Source organism: Pteropus vampyrus, unplaced genomic scaffold, assembly GCF_000151845.1.
Source record: "Pteropus vampyrus isolate Shadow unplaced genomic scaffold, Pvam_2.0 Scaffold165, whole genome shotgun sequence".
Lineage (NCBI taxonomy): Eukaryota > Metazoa > Chordata > Mammalia > Chiroptera > Pteropodidae > Pteropus > Pteropus vampyrus.
Genome location: NW_011888946.1, coordinates 1,286,794 through 1,304,956, shown reverse-complemented (window position 1 = coordinate 1,304,956; position 18,163 = coordinate 1,286,794). Strand labels below are relative to the sequence as shown.

The following is an 18,163-nucleotide window of genomic DNA, read 5'->3' as shown; positions in this document are numbered from 1 at the left end:
CTCTTTTAATATACAGGCTTTGCAGATAACAGGAGATTCACTTTTTAGGGTCCCATGAGCTAGTGGTTCTAGTGAATAGAAATTCTACTCTAGAGCCCCAAAATAAGGGTGAAGAAGAGAAGTCAGGGATCCTTCATTGGGAAAGGTGAGTTATACATATTAGAACCATATTGACAATAAACAATGACTTCCAATAAGAAACCCTAATCTATATAAAGGCACTAAATTTTAAGTGAGCTGCTTTACTTGGGCAACCCTAGGTAGCAGACTCTAGGCTGGATTCAGCCGTTTCTTGTTATTAATGCTCCTATATGATAGTGGGGAGGCCGTTTGTAAAGTCCATCAGACTCCAGCCTGGGCTTCTCATCTTCAAGGTTTAGTTTACAGGACTAAGATTTACAGATGAACCACAATTACAATATAATATTTTATTACTTTCACTGATAAAGTGCTTTAGGTAAGATCTGTGAAAATTTGCCCCTATACAGATTTATTTGCTACAGTTGGTCATTTTATAGAAAAGTTAAGCCTTATCTATGTGTTTCAGATATTCAAACCTTATCTAGAAAATGCTTGCTCCAAATTTCAGGCACACAGAGGACAATTTAGCTCTGCAGTCTATTTTTGAAGAATTCCACAAGCACATTACAATAACGCAGGCATGAAGAAAACATTTGTCTGCCTTAAATCTCCTGTTTAAAAAAAATATTAAAGTCATAGGCTATCTTTACGTCTGTAGCAAAATTATTTTTGTAACAGTAGATGGGTTGGTTCAAGTTATCATGACATTTAAAAGTTGTACCATAGGGAGTTAAGGGAACTGTTTCAATTTCCTTACTGCTTACTACTTTCAAGGTTATGGAAATAAGCTCTGGTGATTTGAATCCTTTTTTTTTTTCCCCTTCAAATCCAATTCTATGGCATGGCTATCATCCACAATAACAATTCATTTCTCAAATGCTTTTATAATATAAATGTGTGGCACAGTTAATTGATATACAGGTCAAATCCCATTACAACAAATAGCCTGCAACCAAAAGCTCTCTTTTTAATAAAAAAAGATTTTTGAGCCCCAGGCAGTACCTCTCTAATTTTTATACTACAAAAGATATTGGACCTTTCGTAGTAATGGATTTGACTCGTTTTGACACTAAGAATTAAAATGAATGCCCCAAAATTGAATTGGGCAGGGTGGGCAAAGATTGAAATAGAAAAAAAAAAGAGAGAGAAAAAGAGACGAAAAGGTATTGGAACTGCATTTAAAGATATAAGAAATGGCAGAATAAAGGGAAGTACAGCAAATCTCTTTGTCCATTCATTTAGGAAATTTTGGTTGTGATAATAATCACTTTTCTCCTTTATTACAAAGTATTTTCAGATATGTTTTCTCATTTATGAACCCCAAACTCCATAAGTTAAGCATAGTATTTATATTTCTGTTTTATATAAGAGGACCTCAAGACTCAAAAAGATTAAGTGATTTTCTCAAGGCCGCACAGCTAATCAACAGTTTTCTGGGGCTTAACACCTGGGTCTTGACTCCTACTCTCTGTTAACCACACTGCCTTTCTCAGTTACGTGTTCTATGTTTTAGAGGAGTTAGCATCAAAATCATCTGGATTTTTCATGAAGGAAAATTTCCTTTCACTTTTTCCATTTACTCTAAATCCTAAATGTTCTAATCTCTGACCTAGCAGTAGGAAAACATCCTGACCCATCCCGTGAAGACATTTCTCCTAGATGATCAATTCTGTACCTTCATTCCTGAACCTGGCTCGTTCTACATGCATGGAAACAAAATGGTTACGACAACAATTTTGACCTTAACTCAGGTTTATTTATCAAATGGCACAGTTAAAGCAATGGAAACTTTCTGTTCTCGATGGTGTCAGTCTGGTTTGACCAAAATGAACATTTTTGAAGCTAATAAGAGTTTTTAAGACATAGCCCAGAAAAAGTGGATTACTTGCACCCAGATCACCTACATAAACTCACATAAACAATGCTGAATATAAACAATACTACCATAAAAACAATACAATTCAGATTAAGTTTTAGGAGTCAAATAAGTTACTCTTTGCAGTCCTAATGCAAGTGCACTTAATTTTCAAAAATGTATAACAAATAGAATTACAAGAGTAGAGAGGGACTCAGATAGGTTCTAATATCATAATATGGATCATAAAACTATTTGCTATCAAGTTATACTGCAGTGCGAGGACTTTTTAAAAATAACAAGATGTGTATGGATTTTTAGTGATAAGGATTTAAAAAACATAACAAGGTCACCATTTTTAATACACAATTTGCTTTCATGCCTGCAAACAAAGTGTCAGAGTTTGTTTCCCATTGACCATTTGGTTCTTAGAGCCACAAAACTACTCTGCAATGAGGATTCGTTACTTGGTTCGAAGGTTTAATTTTGCATCTTTATTATCTTTTCTTGGAGCCTTAGCTGTACCAAAAAAAAAAAAAGTGTGCAAACAGCTGTATTTTGCTCTTAGAGGTATGGCATATGGCCATTTTTCTTAATTATTCTTGTCATTTCACCCATAATACTAGTCGTTTTGATGGAAGGTGGAAAAAAAATAGCTTCTTGACAGATTCTCTTTCTTACTTTTTAAAATAGCTCATAGAATGATCCAGAATAATTTTTAAAAATACACTTCTTACAGCTTTAGCATTTTTTAAAAAATATTTTTTCTCTAAATCCAAATGTGCGATCATGGATTTGTGATGATGGTGGTGGCGTGTGTGTGTGTTTCAAAAGTAAGTTAGCACTGCAAATGTTTAAAGAAATCTTCAACCTTATTATTATTATTTTTTAACCATTTGTGAAATAATCATTGGCTACAGACATTTTCAAGTGTCACTTCTTTCCTCTCATATAATTTTTCTGTCTCTAATTCTCAGATTCCCAACATCAGGCTAGATAAAAATAATGTGTAGTTCACTTGCAGAAATTTACATGCAAAAAAAGGAACAAGAAGGAAAAAAATACCATTTATTTTAGGTCTATTATAAAATTTTCTATAAACCTAAATTGACTTCTAAACTGACACCAAAATAAATATTTTGGTGGGCAAACATGTTAATATTCTTGCTTGTTACAGTGCTTAATGGGCAAGATTAAAAGTAATTGGATACCTACATAAGCAAATGATATTTTAGCTAAAGAGGTTTCTGGACAAGAAACAAACTCTTAGATTGAATGCTTTGACCAGGATCATGCATATTTTAATGCTGTCATTAGTTGTTGGTTTGTTTTACAATTGTTCCAGGGTTCAAGAAAGGAACATCTATTATCAATCCATAAATTCTATAGCTCTCCACAATGAACTCAGAACATCTATATCGTCATAGACTGGTGGGAAAATAAGACTCTCTCCCCTCATAATAATAGAAAAGTGGTTTTCTATCTTAAGCCTATAATCTAATTTTTGGAAATATTTTGCATACTGTTTAAACTCTACATACCTGCTCATAATCTCTTAGACATACTGAAGTCATTTTAAATTCTACCTATTGTAGCATTTTTCAACATATTGCCTTTTTTATAAAATTCTTAGTATTGCACCCAATCTGGAGGAATGTTACAGAATATCAGCAGCAAAGAAGACTTCAATCAAACTCTGATGTCAGGTGAACAAACCAGTGGAGGGGATGATCTCATTAAGACGGTGAGAACTTTTCCCACAATATGTTAAATGATCTAGCAAATCTTTTCACTTGATGAGGATAACATGCTCTAACCTTTCAGCTCATTCTTTCCTAAGGAAACTTGTCAATTGTTTGACGCAGGAATTCACAAAATAATTGTATTTTTATATTTATATTTTTATATTTATTAAACACAGTTAACATGCACAATAGACATATATATATATACATACATACACACACACTAAGAGAGATACATGTATTTGTGAAGTAATAATATAAGATTGGGATCGGCCCTATATATTTTTAAGGTGTTTATGTTAATAAAATAGGGAAGGTTTCCAGCCAAAATGGAATCAATCACTTCTTTATTGTTCACATGCCTGGTATTTGTCAAACTAACCGTGGCCTATTAGAAAATGATATATAGAAGAGATTCAAGGCCAAGGCCTGTACGACTGAACCATGTTTTCAACAATAAGACAGGCTGTTGATTCTATGAGGTTTAGTAGAATTAGCCTTGGGTTCTAATTCAAGCTCCAATCACAATTTACAAATATCACTTTGAACAGATCACTTAGTCTCTCTATATCTCAGTTTTTCATCTGATAATTGGAAATATTAATATATCCCCTGCTGGTATGCTACATGTAAGAATTAAATAAGATGTATGTGAAGTGTCATAGAATAAAAGTATGCAAATAAAAGATTATTGATCTTCATTCATGGCTTCAACCAGGTTAGCAACCTGCCTTGTCGTTTTTTCTTCCTCTACTTTTGCACTTGACATAAGCGAATGATCTAAAGGGATAAATAGATTTTGCACAAACATAGTTAAGTCACTTGCATAAATCAGTTGGAATCACTGTCCAATCCACTTGAGACCTACATCTCTGTAGTCTTTAAAAGATCGTAACCTAAAAGATCATAAGATGGTCGATAATATACTTTAAAATTTATTTAGAAGGTAAGTGGATAAGAGATATCACCCAGAATTAATGAAGGAGATGTAAAGTTTTCTCAGAATCCAAGAATAAGGGCAGAATAAAATTTGGTTGCTAGCTTATAGATTCTTGAATAATGAATTAAATAAAAATAACTATAGGTATCCTCTCTATTTACATTTAGGTAATGAATAATAAACAAACAGTATTATATATTTGATATAGTACTGTTTTAAAGCAATGAAAAACAAAAGAGAAGATTTGTACCATGCTAAGATATTCCCAGATTAGTAAATTCAGAATTGAAATCTCTGAAAGAAAAATATAGAATTTGTTTGTGATTTTAACACGGGATTTAAAAAATTTTGCTATGTGTTATACTTTGTTACAGAGTGTAATCAAATGAAAAATGATATTTAAAACATCATAAAATTAGCTTTTTAAATATACAGAAGAATTCCACTAGCAAGTGTAAGATTTAAATTACCTCTAGTTATAAAGTTGCCCATTTTAAGGACATTAGCTTTTTAATTGTTTTCAGAGCATTCAGTTGAAAGGAGTTTTAATTTCTTTAGTAAGCAAAGAATCGTCTTTTGAAAATGACCTTCCACAAAAGCTAATTCTTGATTGAAAGCTATGGCAAAGGAAGTACATCTCTCCAAGGTGGTAACTCACAATCCTTTTGTCTGTATGACATTTCTGTTAAACAGGCCAAAGATTTTGTAAATAACTTATCTACAGTATGTGAGAAAATTTGGACTCTGGGACTCCATCAAACATTCTTATTAATGCTAATAATTGGAAGATGGCTTCTACCTATTGGAGGTGGGATTACTCGGGACCAACTCTCTGAACTTCTCCTTATGTTTGTGGGAACAGCTGCTGACATACTGGAATTCACAAGTGAGACCTTGGAAGAACAAAATGTGAGGTAAGCAGAACCTGCAATTAAACGACCTTCTTTTTAAGGTCAGAGCCCATACACCTGTCTCTTTGTTCCATCATTTATATTCTGCATGAAAAAGGATTTTCAGTATATCATATGCCCAATGGTAGAGTCAAAGAATTTGTTGCTGTTCAGATACATATTAAGTACCAGCCCAGTGTATATATGATATATAGATATAGGGATAGACACAGACACACACACACACACACACACACACACACACACACACACACACACACACACACAAAGGAGGTTTCTCCTAGAGAAAAGGGGCAAATAATATTTTCTAAGGCTGAGAACAGAAAATCTCTGTATGTTTGCAGGACCACAGGTTAAGTGGGGCCACGTTTATCTGAAAACCTTCTGGAAATGGATGACCATCCCTAGCTCCTCTTTCACATTCTTAGAGCACCACATAACTACAATTTCAAGAAAGCACCTAAAGGAGAAAGTGAAATCTCTCCCCTACCCTGTTGGGAAATATATTCCCTGGTGTGAATGGAGAATGGGCAGATTAGGTTTTATTTTACTAAATTTTATTTTTAGTCAGCTTTGTTCAAAGTGCCCAAAGGCTTTCTGGAGTAGATCCCTATAAATTAAAACTTATTGAGTTGGTACTTTTATTTTTGCCACAAGCAAATAAACTCAGAATCCATGATCACATCTGTTTATGGAACTACTTTCTTACCATTAGGGATTTAAGTCTCGGTGCCTGAATGTACTTTCAGCTTGGGTTGCTTTGCACTATGCTATAAAAATAAATTGCAATGAAGCTGGTTTTTAATGTTTACTTTATACTGTGTTTCTCAAACAACAAAACATAAAGCTGAGCAAAATACACTAACTTACTGAGTAAACTTAATATCCCAGTCATAGCACAAAGTATATCTATAATCATAGGTTACCTTTACAAGATCATTTCTTGTCTCACTCACTTATACTTATTTTTTATACCTTATTAAGCACACATAGAATTTTAAAAAGAATCCAATCTAAATTGATCCATTGTCCTCAAAATGTGGATTTTAGTTTTGTAGCTTTAATATCTTACATTTGGTCAGCGATTTACATTGCATAACAAATTTTCAGATCCTTTAGGACACTTACAATACAATGGAGTTACAAGAAAAACATGAAGAAACCATGACCAAGCACATAAAAACAATAAATAACCACAAGCACAATCACAAGGACATGAGACTATAAAGACAACTACACTTACATAGAAATAAACACATACATGCTACATATCTAGGGATATGGGAAGGATAGAGGGTAGGAAATGGGGTATTCAGGAGAGATATGAATGTAACGAGCTATTGACTGATTATCTGGTATGTGCCAGGCGATGTTTTGGTCAGAGATTGGGGAGTAGGTGAGAGCAAGTGGAGAGCGAAAGGACACAATCCTGTCCCAACCCAGGCAATTTCAATTTAGCAATTTCTTCTGCCACCTACAAATTAATCTGAATGTTTCATAAATCTTTCTTTCCCTCATTTTAAACTTGAATCTTGTTCTGAGAATGAGACATAGGATCTAATAAACTATGCCACAGTTTTTGTTTTTAAATTTCTTTTTGGGTTTCATGATCTCAGATTGAAGTCATTTTATTTTTAACATAACTGCATTGCGTCTGTGACCTTCTGTAGTCTCTACTCCATTCCTGCATGTCTCCATCACTACTCAAAGACTCCAAAACCAAGGCCCAGAAAAAACAGATTTTTTTTTTCTCCTTCCAAAAATTCACCTCCCAGGTTCTGCTTTTGTCTCTGGTTCCGTTTATACTGCAAGAATTGACACTACAAATGACCTTCTCTTCAAAGGAAATATTTAAATCCCTCCCACTGTGGCATAACTTTTCCCTTTGGCCTCAAAAATACAACCATGAAGAATAAATTCCATATACATGTAAAAGATGTTTACACATAACAGCAAAGGGAGTTGCATCATTACAACCTACTCAGTATTACTTATTATTACAACATTTTATTTTCTATCTTATTTTATTCCATAATTTGGGCTGATTTAGAGAAAAGCCTGCAATGATGTGTACAATAATATCTACATCTTTTCTGCATCCTGGCTAAAACCTCAAATCCATTTTTTTTAACCTAAATTAATTTCCTCTATTATGTTCACATGAAGTTAATCTGATTTATTCTTATGAATTTACATACTGCAAATTTTTCTTAACAGCTTGCCTTTATACACCATAAAATTCAACTATTATAATCCTATTGTTCAATAATATTCAGTAAATTTATATATTTGTGTCATCATCATCAGAAGCCGGAATCCTTGTGGCTGTTTGTAGTTGATTCTCATTAACAACCTTAGGCAACCACTGATATGCTTACTGTATTTTTCTAGAAATTACATGCAAATGGAATCATAAAATATGTAGAGTGTTGTGTCTGGTTTTCTCACAGCATAATGTTTTGGGGTTCATTCTCATTGTTGCATCTATCAGTAGTTAGCTCCTTTTAAATTGCTGAATAGTATTCCGTGCACTTAACACTTTTAACTTATCCATTCAGTAATCGATATACATGTGTATTGCTATTTTCTCACTGTTGAGAATGATATTGCTATGAACATTCACTTAAAAGCCTTTTTGGATGAATCTGTTTTCATTTCTATGAAGTAGATACCTAGAAGTACAATGGCTGGGTTTTATGTTAAGTACATGATTAACTTTTTAAGAAATTGCCAAACTGTTTTCCAAAGTGGCTACACTTTTTATTCTACCAACAGTGCATGAGTGTTCTAGTTTCTCCATACTCTCACCAACACTTTTTTCCCCAGTCATTTGTGATAATAACCATTCTAGTGGGTTCATAGTGGGATCATATTTTGGTTTTAGTTTGCATTTTCCTAATGACTAATGATCTTGAACATCTTTCTGTATACTGATTAGTTATTCATATGTTTTCTTTGGTGAACTGTTTGTTAAAATTTTTGGTCATTTTTCATTGGATTGATTTTCTATTATTGAGTTATAAGAGTTCTTTGTAAATTCTGGATACAAATGCTTTATTAGATACATAAATGTAAATGTTTTCTCCTGACATGGTTTTTTAAAATGTTTCCATTTGAAGAACATTTTTTAAAAATTCGATATAGTCCCATGTATTATTTTTTTTATGTAATGCTTCGAGTGTCATATCTAAGAAATATTTTCCTCACTCAAACTTAGAAATATTTTCCTCTGTAATATTTAACACTACACAAATGTTAGTGAAGCGTGAGGTAAGGGTCTAATTTCATATTTGTCTTGTTTTGTTTTTGGCATCGTTCCAGTGCTTCTTTTTTCTTTGGTTCCAGCTGGGATCAATTGTCTTGGCACCATTTGTCAAAAGGACTATCCTTTCCCTATTAAATTGCCTTGGCTTCTTTGTGAAAAATCAATGGATCACATATGTAAGGTTATTTGTTTGTTTATGGACATTCTATTAGGTTCCACTGCTCTAAATGTCTATTTTTTATGCCATTGACACACTATAGTGATTACTAGAGTTTTATGATAAGTTTGAAACTGGATACTATAAGTCTTCTAACATTGTTCTTTTTAAAAATTGTTCCGGCTATTCTAGCTCTTTTGCATTTCCTTAAAAGTTTTATAATCAGCTTGTCAAATTCTATTTTAAAAAATCCTGCTGGAGTTATGGTAAGAATTGTATTAAATCTAAGCCTCAATTTGAGAAGAAATGACCTCTTATTAATGTTGTTTTCCAATCCATGAACATGGACTATCTCATCAATTATTCAGATGTTCCTTAATTTCTCTCAGCAATGCTTTGTAATTTTTAATGTATAGATCTTATGCTGCTTTTCTGTCTCTAATGTCCTTTAGTATTTTTCCACTAGCTTGCCCAGTGCTTAAAATCTCTCCTGCCTTTTGTTTCAGTAGGCATGAATTCAAACTCTCTCTCCTATTGCAATAGTCTTGAAAAAAGCCTCCCTTGACTCTGGCTGGTGCATAGCCAAGCTGGAGAGATATGAGAATATCCAATGAGTAAGAGTGCCTCAGACGCCTACTGTCCTTAACTGAAGTTCTATTAGTTTTTCAATAATAAATGTTACTCGATTTATTTGCCTCTGGTTGATTTCCAGAGATCTGAAGTGGTTGTTTTTGAAAATTTGTCCAGTGTTATATATGTTTGTCGGGGAGAGCATTTGCTGACTTTTTATTCTGCTACAGCCACCCTCCAACATTTTAACAAGTCTGAATTTCAATGTCATTGCTATGAACAGTTAAGTGGTTATTTGCACTTTGAAGATTACTCTGTGCAGTCTTTTCTTGAGCACAGATCATTTATTAAAAAGATATATGTTCCCATAGCATTATTGTTACTTCGCTGTGTTTGACCATACAGAGAAGAATTTTCCTACGTTCATAGCGTGTTTTCTTTTTATTTAGCTCTTTTTGCTCGGTGAAACATTTCTTCCAGGCTAGGTTAATACTTCATTGTTTTTCTTATTCTCTCTCTCCTTTATTTTTTCCCCTTCTCTGAAGAAGTTTGTTAGATGCTTTTGAAAAAGCTAAATAAATTCTATTCACTAATTATCTCTTATCTATAAGAATATTTATACTTTCAAAAAGAAATGTTAAGCAAACTAGTGTTTTGACCTACCAAATTCTAGTCTTTTATCCTCTCAATTTTCCAAGTAGAGAAGTGACACTCACATCTATAATTATACTTCTCCAGCTCTTTTGCCTCATTATGAACAGAGTCCATTATCTGCTTACATGCTTCTCAGTTGACATTTATGGAGACAGATTACACATGAGAAAATGGGGCAAGACAATTGGGGGAGACAGTTACACAATGCAGACAATGTTGGACAAATTAACTCCAAAATTCCTTCACAAATTTTGAGCATTTGCCATTTAAGCTCAGTGATTTATTTACATTCCAACCTTTAATTTTCCTGAGTAACTTTTACTGTCTGACTTAATAATACACATTTGTTTGCTTCAAAAATTTTCTGGCTATCTTTTCCAAAGTTATTTTTAATAACTTTAATATGTTTTTCAACACACACTTTCTCCCATAGTTTAGTGTGCAGTTGGGTGTTTTTTGTTGAGTTTTAGATGTTCAGCTTATTGTTGTTGAAGGGGAGCGATCTGGGGACGTCTCTCACTCTGCCATGTTTCTCCTCCTCCCTCTCCCATATTTTGTATGTGCTCAGATAATATTTGCATATACAGAAGACATACATTCATTATTAAGGGTTAGAATTTGAATTTTGCTTACTTAGGGCTAGGGTTAGTTTATTATCCCTATTTTGTAAAATGGTGAAATTAAAACAAAGAGTTCAAGAAGTATGCTCCCATAATAATAGAAATACATCAACTATGATTAGGTAATATTTATTTATCACCTGCTATGTTCTAAGTACTGTTCTAAGAGTTTTAGTTGTGAGAAGTTATATAGTCTTTACAATAACACTATGAGGTTGATCCTATCATTATCATCATTTTATAAACTGAACAGTGACAAGCAAGAGAAGTCGAGAAAGTCTCAATGTTACATGGTAATAAAACTAACTAACTTGTAGTGATCTACCATATTTAGTCTATATCAAGTGCCGTTCTAAGAGCTTTCTATGTTTAACATATTTAAACAACATTCAGTAAAATTATATAAAATCCAATAGCTATTATTACTGTCATCTTGTATTGAACATGGGTAAACTAAGGCATATAGATGTTAAATTACTTGTTCATATTCGTGTAGCTAGTTAATAATCAACTTTAGGTTGGAGATCTGCATATCCCTGGTGAGGGTTGGAGCTAGTATTTGAACTCCAGCAACCTAACATCAGAGCTCATGCTTTACTACCACTTTCTGCTCCCTTGAAGACAAATTGTATGTGAGTTTTTGGAAGAATTATTGAAGTTTAGGATTAAAAGAAACTTCAAAAGTGACCACCTATTGAAAAATCTATTTTACATCTATTGCAAAATCCTCTCCAAAATTTCTCAACAAGTTTTGTCCAGACTTTCTTTGAAAATTTTCACTAATAGAGAATATACAAACCCCAGGGGCAACTCATTCTGAGTTAATATTATTAGAAAGTACTTTCCTCTATTGTGATGAAATTTGGATTTTTACAGGTAAAACTAAAATTCTTGGAACCCCCGTTGGCCCCCTGAAGTCACAAGAAATGTTTAATTCCTCTTCACATGATAGCCCTTTAAGTGTATGAAATCAAGTTTTTAAGGAATCTTCGTTTTTCAGTTTAACTGTCTCACAAAAAACACATGTCTCTATATAACATGTCTCTGAGTTCTCTCACCACTTTAGTCTCTCTCTTTTGGACCAAAAATATTATAAATGTTCTTCCTAAAACATGAAGCACAACAAGTAATATTTCAGATATGTTCTGAATATTGTAGCATAGAACAAGGTTAAAACTTCCCGTTTCTTTCATGAAAATAGTATAGTGTAATGGTTAAAAGGGGTGATGCTGAAATTAGCTATCTAGTTTTGATTTCTGCTTCCAACACTTATAACCACATGACTTTTAATGAGTTTCTTCAACCCTTTATGCATCAGTTTCCTCACTGGTCAAATAAGGATAATAAGCATATGTACTCTGTAGAGTTGATATGAGGATTAAGTGTGATCATAGAGCTAAATAGAAAAAGTCCTGCATATAGTTCAGACAGTGTAGGTAAAATTATTTAAAAATCCAGGCACTTATTGTAGGTCTCCTATATATAAAGACATTGACGTTGCATTGAGGGAAAAGTTATAGGCTGTGTTCCCTAGGCATTTCCACTTAAAATTCTAGACTTTATACTTCTTGTGAAGCAACCTATGATTGCATTTGATTTTGGAAAATCACATATCTTTTGTAGTTTAATACATACTTCTGTTTCATTGTGAAAGTTAAGACTTCATTTTTTTTTTCTTTTTTTTTTGTCACCAAACTTGTCTTCACCATTAACTGCCAAGACAGATCATGATGGCTTAGAAACCTCATTTACAAATTCTCTCAGAGTTTTGAGGTCTAATTGTTTGGGCCCTCAATACTGGAAGCACTTAAAGGTATTCCTTAAATCCCTCATTTACTTTGCTTCAGTCAGCCTTCCCTGATGCTTTTCTATTCCTCTGCAATCTGAAAATCCCTCCTGACAGAGAAATTTGCATCAAAATCTGTCATTATACCACGAACCTGAAATTGATAACTTCCTCTGTATTTTTGCTAAAAAAAAAAAAAAAGTGACTTTGATACTTTTAAAATATCTTTTGTATTTTGTAACCACTTTTCTTCATGACTTTAGTCTTTAAGACCATTTTCCTATGGTCTTAAAAGGTCTATAAAATGCCTATGACTTTTATATATTTTCCAAGTATGGGTCCTTCTTTTGTACACTCAGCAATTCCTTCTACAGGCATTTCTTGAGTGTCTACTATTGCCCGGGGACTGTTTAGGCACAAGGGATACAGAGGTGAATACAAGAGTCATATTCCTTGATTTACATCCAGTATCGAGTGTGAATCTTTGATTATTGGATTTATCTCCCCGCCTTTTTTCCAACTGAGGATAGCATTCTTTTACATGCTGAATTTTTAATTGTTAAGCATCATCTAGTTCTTCTGAGATGTATTTTTAAGTTAGAGTCTCAGGATCATAAAACAGTTTTCACTTTTTCTCTTTGAAATTTCTTGAAATCGGTCTGCTGAATTTCTAGGTCGATGTCTAATATTTTTCCTAGCATTTCTCTTCCATTATGTTCCTATGATTTTGCAAAACTAAAGACTGCAATACGGGGTCAAGAGGCTTTGCCATAATGTGCACAGATGTTGGTGCATGTGGAAGTTAAGTTTTAAGTCTCAGATTTTTTGTTTTGGGGTTTTATTTTAACTTATTTTTCATTATTCCATTATAATTATGCATGTACTTTTCATGGATTTCTTTATCACCAAGATATTTTGACAACTCTGAAGAGTTTTATTAGGGTATACTCAAATATGAGAAAAGAAAAGATTCTCTTTTCTACTTTTTATCACATTATTATTATGAATTTAAAATTTTGTCTGCATTTTAGGAATAGCCCTGCTCTAGTCTATGCCATCCTTAGTATATGGACTTGGAGCATGTTGCAGTTTCCACTTGATCTGGCAGGTAAGTGTCTTGATGTTTGGTCAAAGAAACAGAAAATGACAACTCTTGATTATAAACTGTAATAAAGCTAAGGAGGCATTTGAGAGGATTATCATTTTAATCATTTTGATATCTCAGTGTTAGTGCTAGTTCAGCTTAGATGAAAAGTAGATTAAAACTTAGGAAAGCCGTGAGCAGATCATCTTTAGTACATGGTGAGCCTGACATAGTTGAGTAGATAAGAGTACAGCTTTATATTCACTTCACACAGCGGTTCCATCATTTAAGATTTGTAAAACCTCCTGCAAGTTAGTCAACACATCTATGCTTCAGTTCTTCATCCATGAAATGGGGATGATAATTACAGTGATGACTAAATAAGATACAACTTGTAAAGTGCTTAGCACAGTTGCTGGCATATAAATGTTATCTCTTGATATTTTTAGGAAATCATTTTCATGCCTTTGTCAGACCCATATATTGGAACATCACAGGGAATAAAAGCAGTTTCAAGGCCACATGGAAAATTAAAATTTTCCTCAGTACTGGCCCTTGGAATCCCATCGGTTTTCTTTTAATAAAGACATAAACCCTTAAGACTTTGCAAGAAATAAATTGTGTTCCAGGTATTTCATTATTAGTGATGATGCGGAGCTGCATTGTCTAATATGGTACCTACTAGTCACATGAGGCTATTTACATTTAAATTAAAAATGAACTAACATTAAATAAAATTAAAAGTACAATTCCTTAATAACACTAGCCACATTTCAAGTGATCAATTGCCACACATTGCTACTGTATTAGACAGCACAAATATAGAACATTTTTACAACCACAGAAGATTCTATTGGGCAGCATTGATCTGGAGTTATCCCAGAATTTCTAGGAACCCTGGAATTTTGATTTGGGAGTTCTCCTGGATGCCATTTTACTCTGAAGAAATTCTAGGGTTTAATAATTATGTTTTCCTTGTGCCTGACTTCTTTTTTATGGCACACTCGGTGGTCTCAAGATTAGAATTAATCTTAGGGCAGGGGATATTTCATTTTTTCTGCATCTTTTTTGGCACATTTCGATAGGCCTAGAGGTTTCAGAAGCCATGTTAGACCTTAGCATCTACTTTCTGAGACAAAATTATCACCAGAATAGATGGAAAGTGTGTGTGTGGCTTTTTGGAAATACCAAAAAACCTAATTACTAGTTAATAATTACAAACAAATGTATGCCAATAACACCCATCCTCCTCTCTCCCCAGGCGTGCGCGCGCACGCACACACACACACACACACACGCGTGCGCGAAGGTTTTGTCATAGTGTCCTAGAAGGTTCTCTGTACACATTGATCAGCTGGTGTCCTTCTGATAGAATATTAGGCACCATTACTTTAGATGTGGAATAACACTTAGGAGGTCCGCTTTTTCTGATCCTAACTTCCTAGGAAAGGCTATTATTAATCTTATTTTTTTGTCATTCATTCTACTGATCCTCACCCTCCCATATCTTGTGGTTTATAGACTTGCTAAGAAAGTTTTTATTTAAGAAAGAAATTTTGTAAACTTTCAGGGGTAATAATGTTATGCAGCTGTTTGAAAAACAAAGACCAAATGTTACTTTTGACTAAATCACTATTGTATTTTCCAACAAACAGTACATTATGTTCACCCATATCAAAGCAGCTTCATAATATTTGCAGGCTTCAGTAGACAAGGTATTCTTTGTTTGAAAACTCCAAATGGAAGGCTTCATTATTATAAAGGGATTATTTTCTGCCCTTGACCCTGAATTAAATTTACATTTTAGAAATTAAAACAAAAAGGTTCATTTGTTGATTGGACCTCCTTTTGTTCAACTGGAAAATTAGTAATTATATCCAGTTTTTCTTGTAAACTGTGAAACAAATCCATAAGGAATTAGACAAGATAAAATGACATTTATTTGGGCTTTTTTCACCACCATTAGAAAAATGTTTAATGTGACTTAAATTTGAATTTGAACATAAGTGCTTAAATTTTCACAACACAATTTACACATAGGATCAAGTGAGTCAACCAATAAATAGGTAAATCTCAAAGAGAGGATAGAGAAAGATATGGATTATGTATACTCTTTTCCAACTGCAAACTTAGCAGTCTGGTAAGTCTTTCATTACCCCGAGGGAAAGCTAGAGTGAGAAAGGAGAGGAGCCAGGGCTGTTATTCTAACAGAAACAAAAAGAGTCAGTGAAGAGGAGCTCCTCTCCTCAAAGATATCATCGTTATCCCAGTTTTCCAAGAAGGAAACTGAGGCCCAGGCAGGTTAAGTAACTTGGCCAGCATCTCCTTGCTAGATAATGAGGAAGCCGGGAGAGGCAGCCGGGATCCTGACTTGAGGCCCTGAGTGGCCTGCTGCACTGCCTCCCTGTACTGCAAACCCATGGTTGTTTCTTCTCTGTTCTCTCCAGCCTAGTTAACCGTGCTGTCTGGGTGCGAGGGCTAGAAGGTGATCTGCATTTTCTACATGGATAGAAACTAGAGGGCTAGCTTTCTTGGGTATGTTTTATTGGAAATATAACAGATTATCAATGTTGAATATAACAGATTATCAATGTTGAATATAAAATGATCAATGGCAGGATGGTTTCACCTGTTCCGCCAGAATGAAATTACAGAATCACTCCCAGTTGTGAACTAGCACAGCACCCGTTGTTGATAAATTGTTCCCATTTCATTCTGTCTTACTTTTTAACATTTCAGAGATATACGTTAATTGGTCTGTTTTGTGATTTCAGTACAGCATGTCGTGTGCCCCTTGTCTGTGACAGCAAGGGGGTTCCTCAGCCTATTCTTTTGCCAATACAGTGCTGATCTGTGGAACATTGGAATCAGTGTCTTCATACAAGATGGTCCCTTCCTTGTCGTGCGTCTTATACTGATAACCTATTTTAAAGTGATCAACCAGATGCTGGTGTTCTTTGCTGTGAAGAATTTCCTCGTGGTGATGTTGCACCTTTATCGCTTGGTTGTGTTGGCATTGGATGTCCGTGCCTCCTTGAGAAGTCAGCCAGAAGGCCTGAAAAGAGAGCACAGCTGCCCAGCTGAACCAGCTGAGAGTGGGGTCTCGCCTGAGGACAGGGAGAGTGGTTCTAAGGAGGGCCTAGCTATGCCTTTGAGGGCCTCACCAGTCGCTTCCAACGACTCTTACCCCACTCCATAGTTATTTATTGACAACAGCATGCAACTGGAACATTTGACTTTCCGGTTCTTCTTACAAACAGAATCTTTCTCTCTCTCTTTTTTGTTAACATTGGCATATGATAATTTTTAAAGGAACAACATAAAAAGTGATCTTAAACCTGTCAAAATATATCAATGGAACCACTCTAAAATGGAGCTGGAGCTACCATGCCAGAGGAACTGCCTTGCACGTCTCATGCTTCAAAATTTGGAAAGTTCAGACAGGGCAAAAAAAACCTTTGGACAGGGCCTAAAGCAACCTTGTATCCCAAAGAACTGTTTGGAAGGATAGCAAGACAACAGACATTATGACTACCAGACTGGTGGCTACTGAACCAAAAATTAAAAACCTTGTCTAGAATTAACATCACTATGTTATGTCATCTGTGCCAATAGAAATGCCTTCTTTCTATTGATGTAATTGTTCTCCTTCCCTTTGTCATGAATACCCTTTGTTTTTTTCTCCTAATCAGAGCACTATTGGGGCTTTCACCAGAGTCAGTGAATTCTGAATAACTATTCTAATTGATCTCAAATAAATGCATGTTGCTTCTTGCTTTAAAAAGTCTTTATTTTTAGGTTGTCAAACCAAAGCTGAGGAATTTTCTTTTTTTTTTAACTGAATGGAAAAGACTTTGATTAGTGGCTATTGCTACAACTTCTGTGTGATGGTATCAAATGTCATAGTTGTTCAACCACTAAGTGATTTGTTTGTCTTGAACTGTTTGAAAGCTATGGACAGGGTTACAATGACATGCCCTTAAGAGACTTAGTGCAGACGAACTGTCATGGCTGATACCTGAAAACAGAGAAGCTTTGAACTTTGGCTCCATTGTCAGACTATCTCATCTGATCTTTTCTGCAATGTCTCTCTCACATAAAATAATGTACATTCAGTGAATGCAGGACAAATAAAGGGAAACACACCTTTAAAATGGCCTCACTGTGGGCTAGAAGCAGTGAGAATCTCTGCCTAGCTTCCATAGCATTGAGAGCCCTATCCCTTGCCACACAGGCCTTGCCAGAAAAATCATTTTTCTGGGCTGATGTGGTATTCTGTCACGGCGCATATGCTCTTATAGAAATTTTATTGCTTTTGGCTTGGGCCCTGCCAAATTCACAGCAAGCCATTTCAGTTACAGATCTACTGGTTGCAAGGCAGGAAATACTGGTAACACTAGCAAAGTCACAATTTCCACTCTGAGCGTGATTTGCAGTATTTGTCAGTATTTTTCTTAACTCCACTTCACCGTTTTCTATATCGCCAAGTTGAATT

At 34.5% G+C, this 18,163-nt stretch overlaps 1 protein-coding gene across 1 annotated transcript in view; it reads left to right on the top strand.

Annotated features, from left to right (window-relative positions):
- The window catches only part of TMEM26 (transmembrane protein 26), a 34,234-nt gene extending 16,782 nt beyond the window's left edge, over positions 1-17,452 (top strand). The window contains exons 3-6 of the mRNA XM_023536651.1: positions 3,570-3,680; positions 5,315-5,535; positions 13,616-13,692; positions 16,443-17,452. Of these exons, the coding sequence (XP_023392419.1) occupies positions 3,570-3,680; positions 5,315-5,535; positions 13,616-13,692; positions 16,443-16,867 (834 nt within the window). The 3' untranslated portion in view covers positions 16,868-17,452. The remainder of the gene's footprint in view (positions 1-3,569; positions 3,681-5,314; positions 5,536-13,615; positions 13,693-16,442) is intronic.
- Positions 17,453-18,163: the final 711 nt, after the last annotated feature.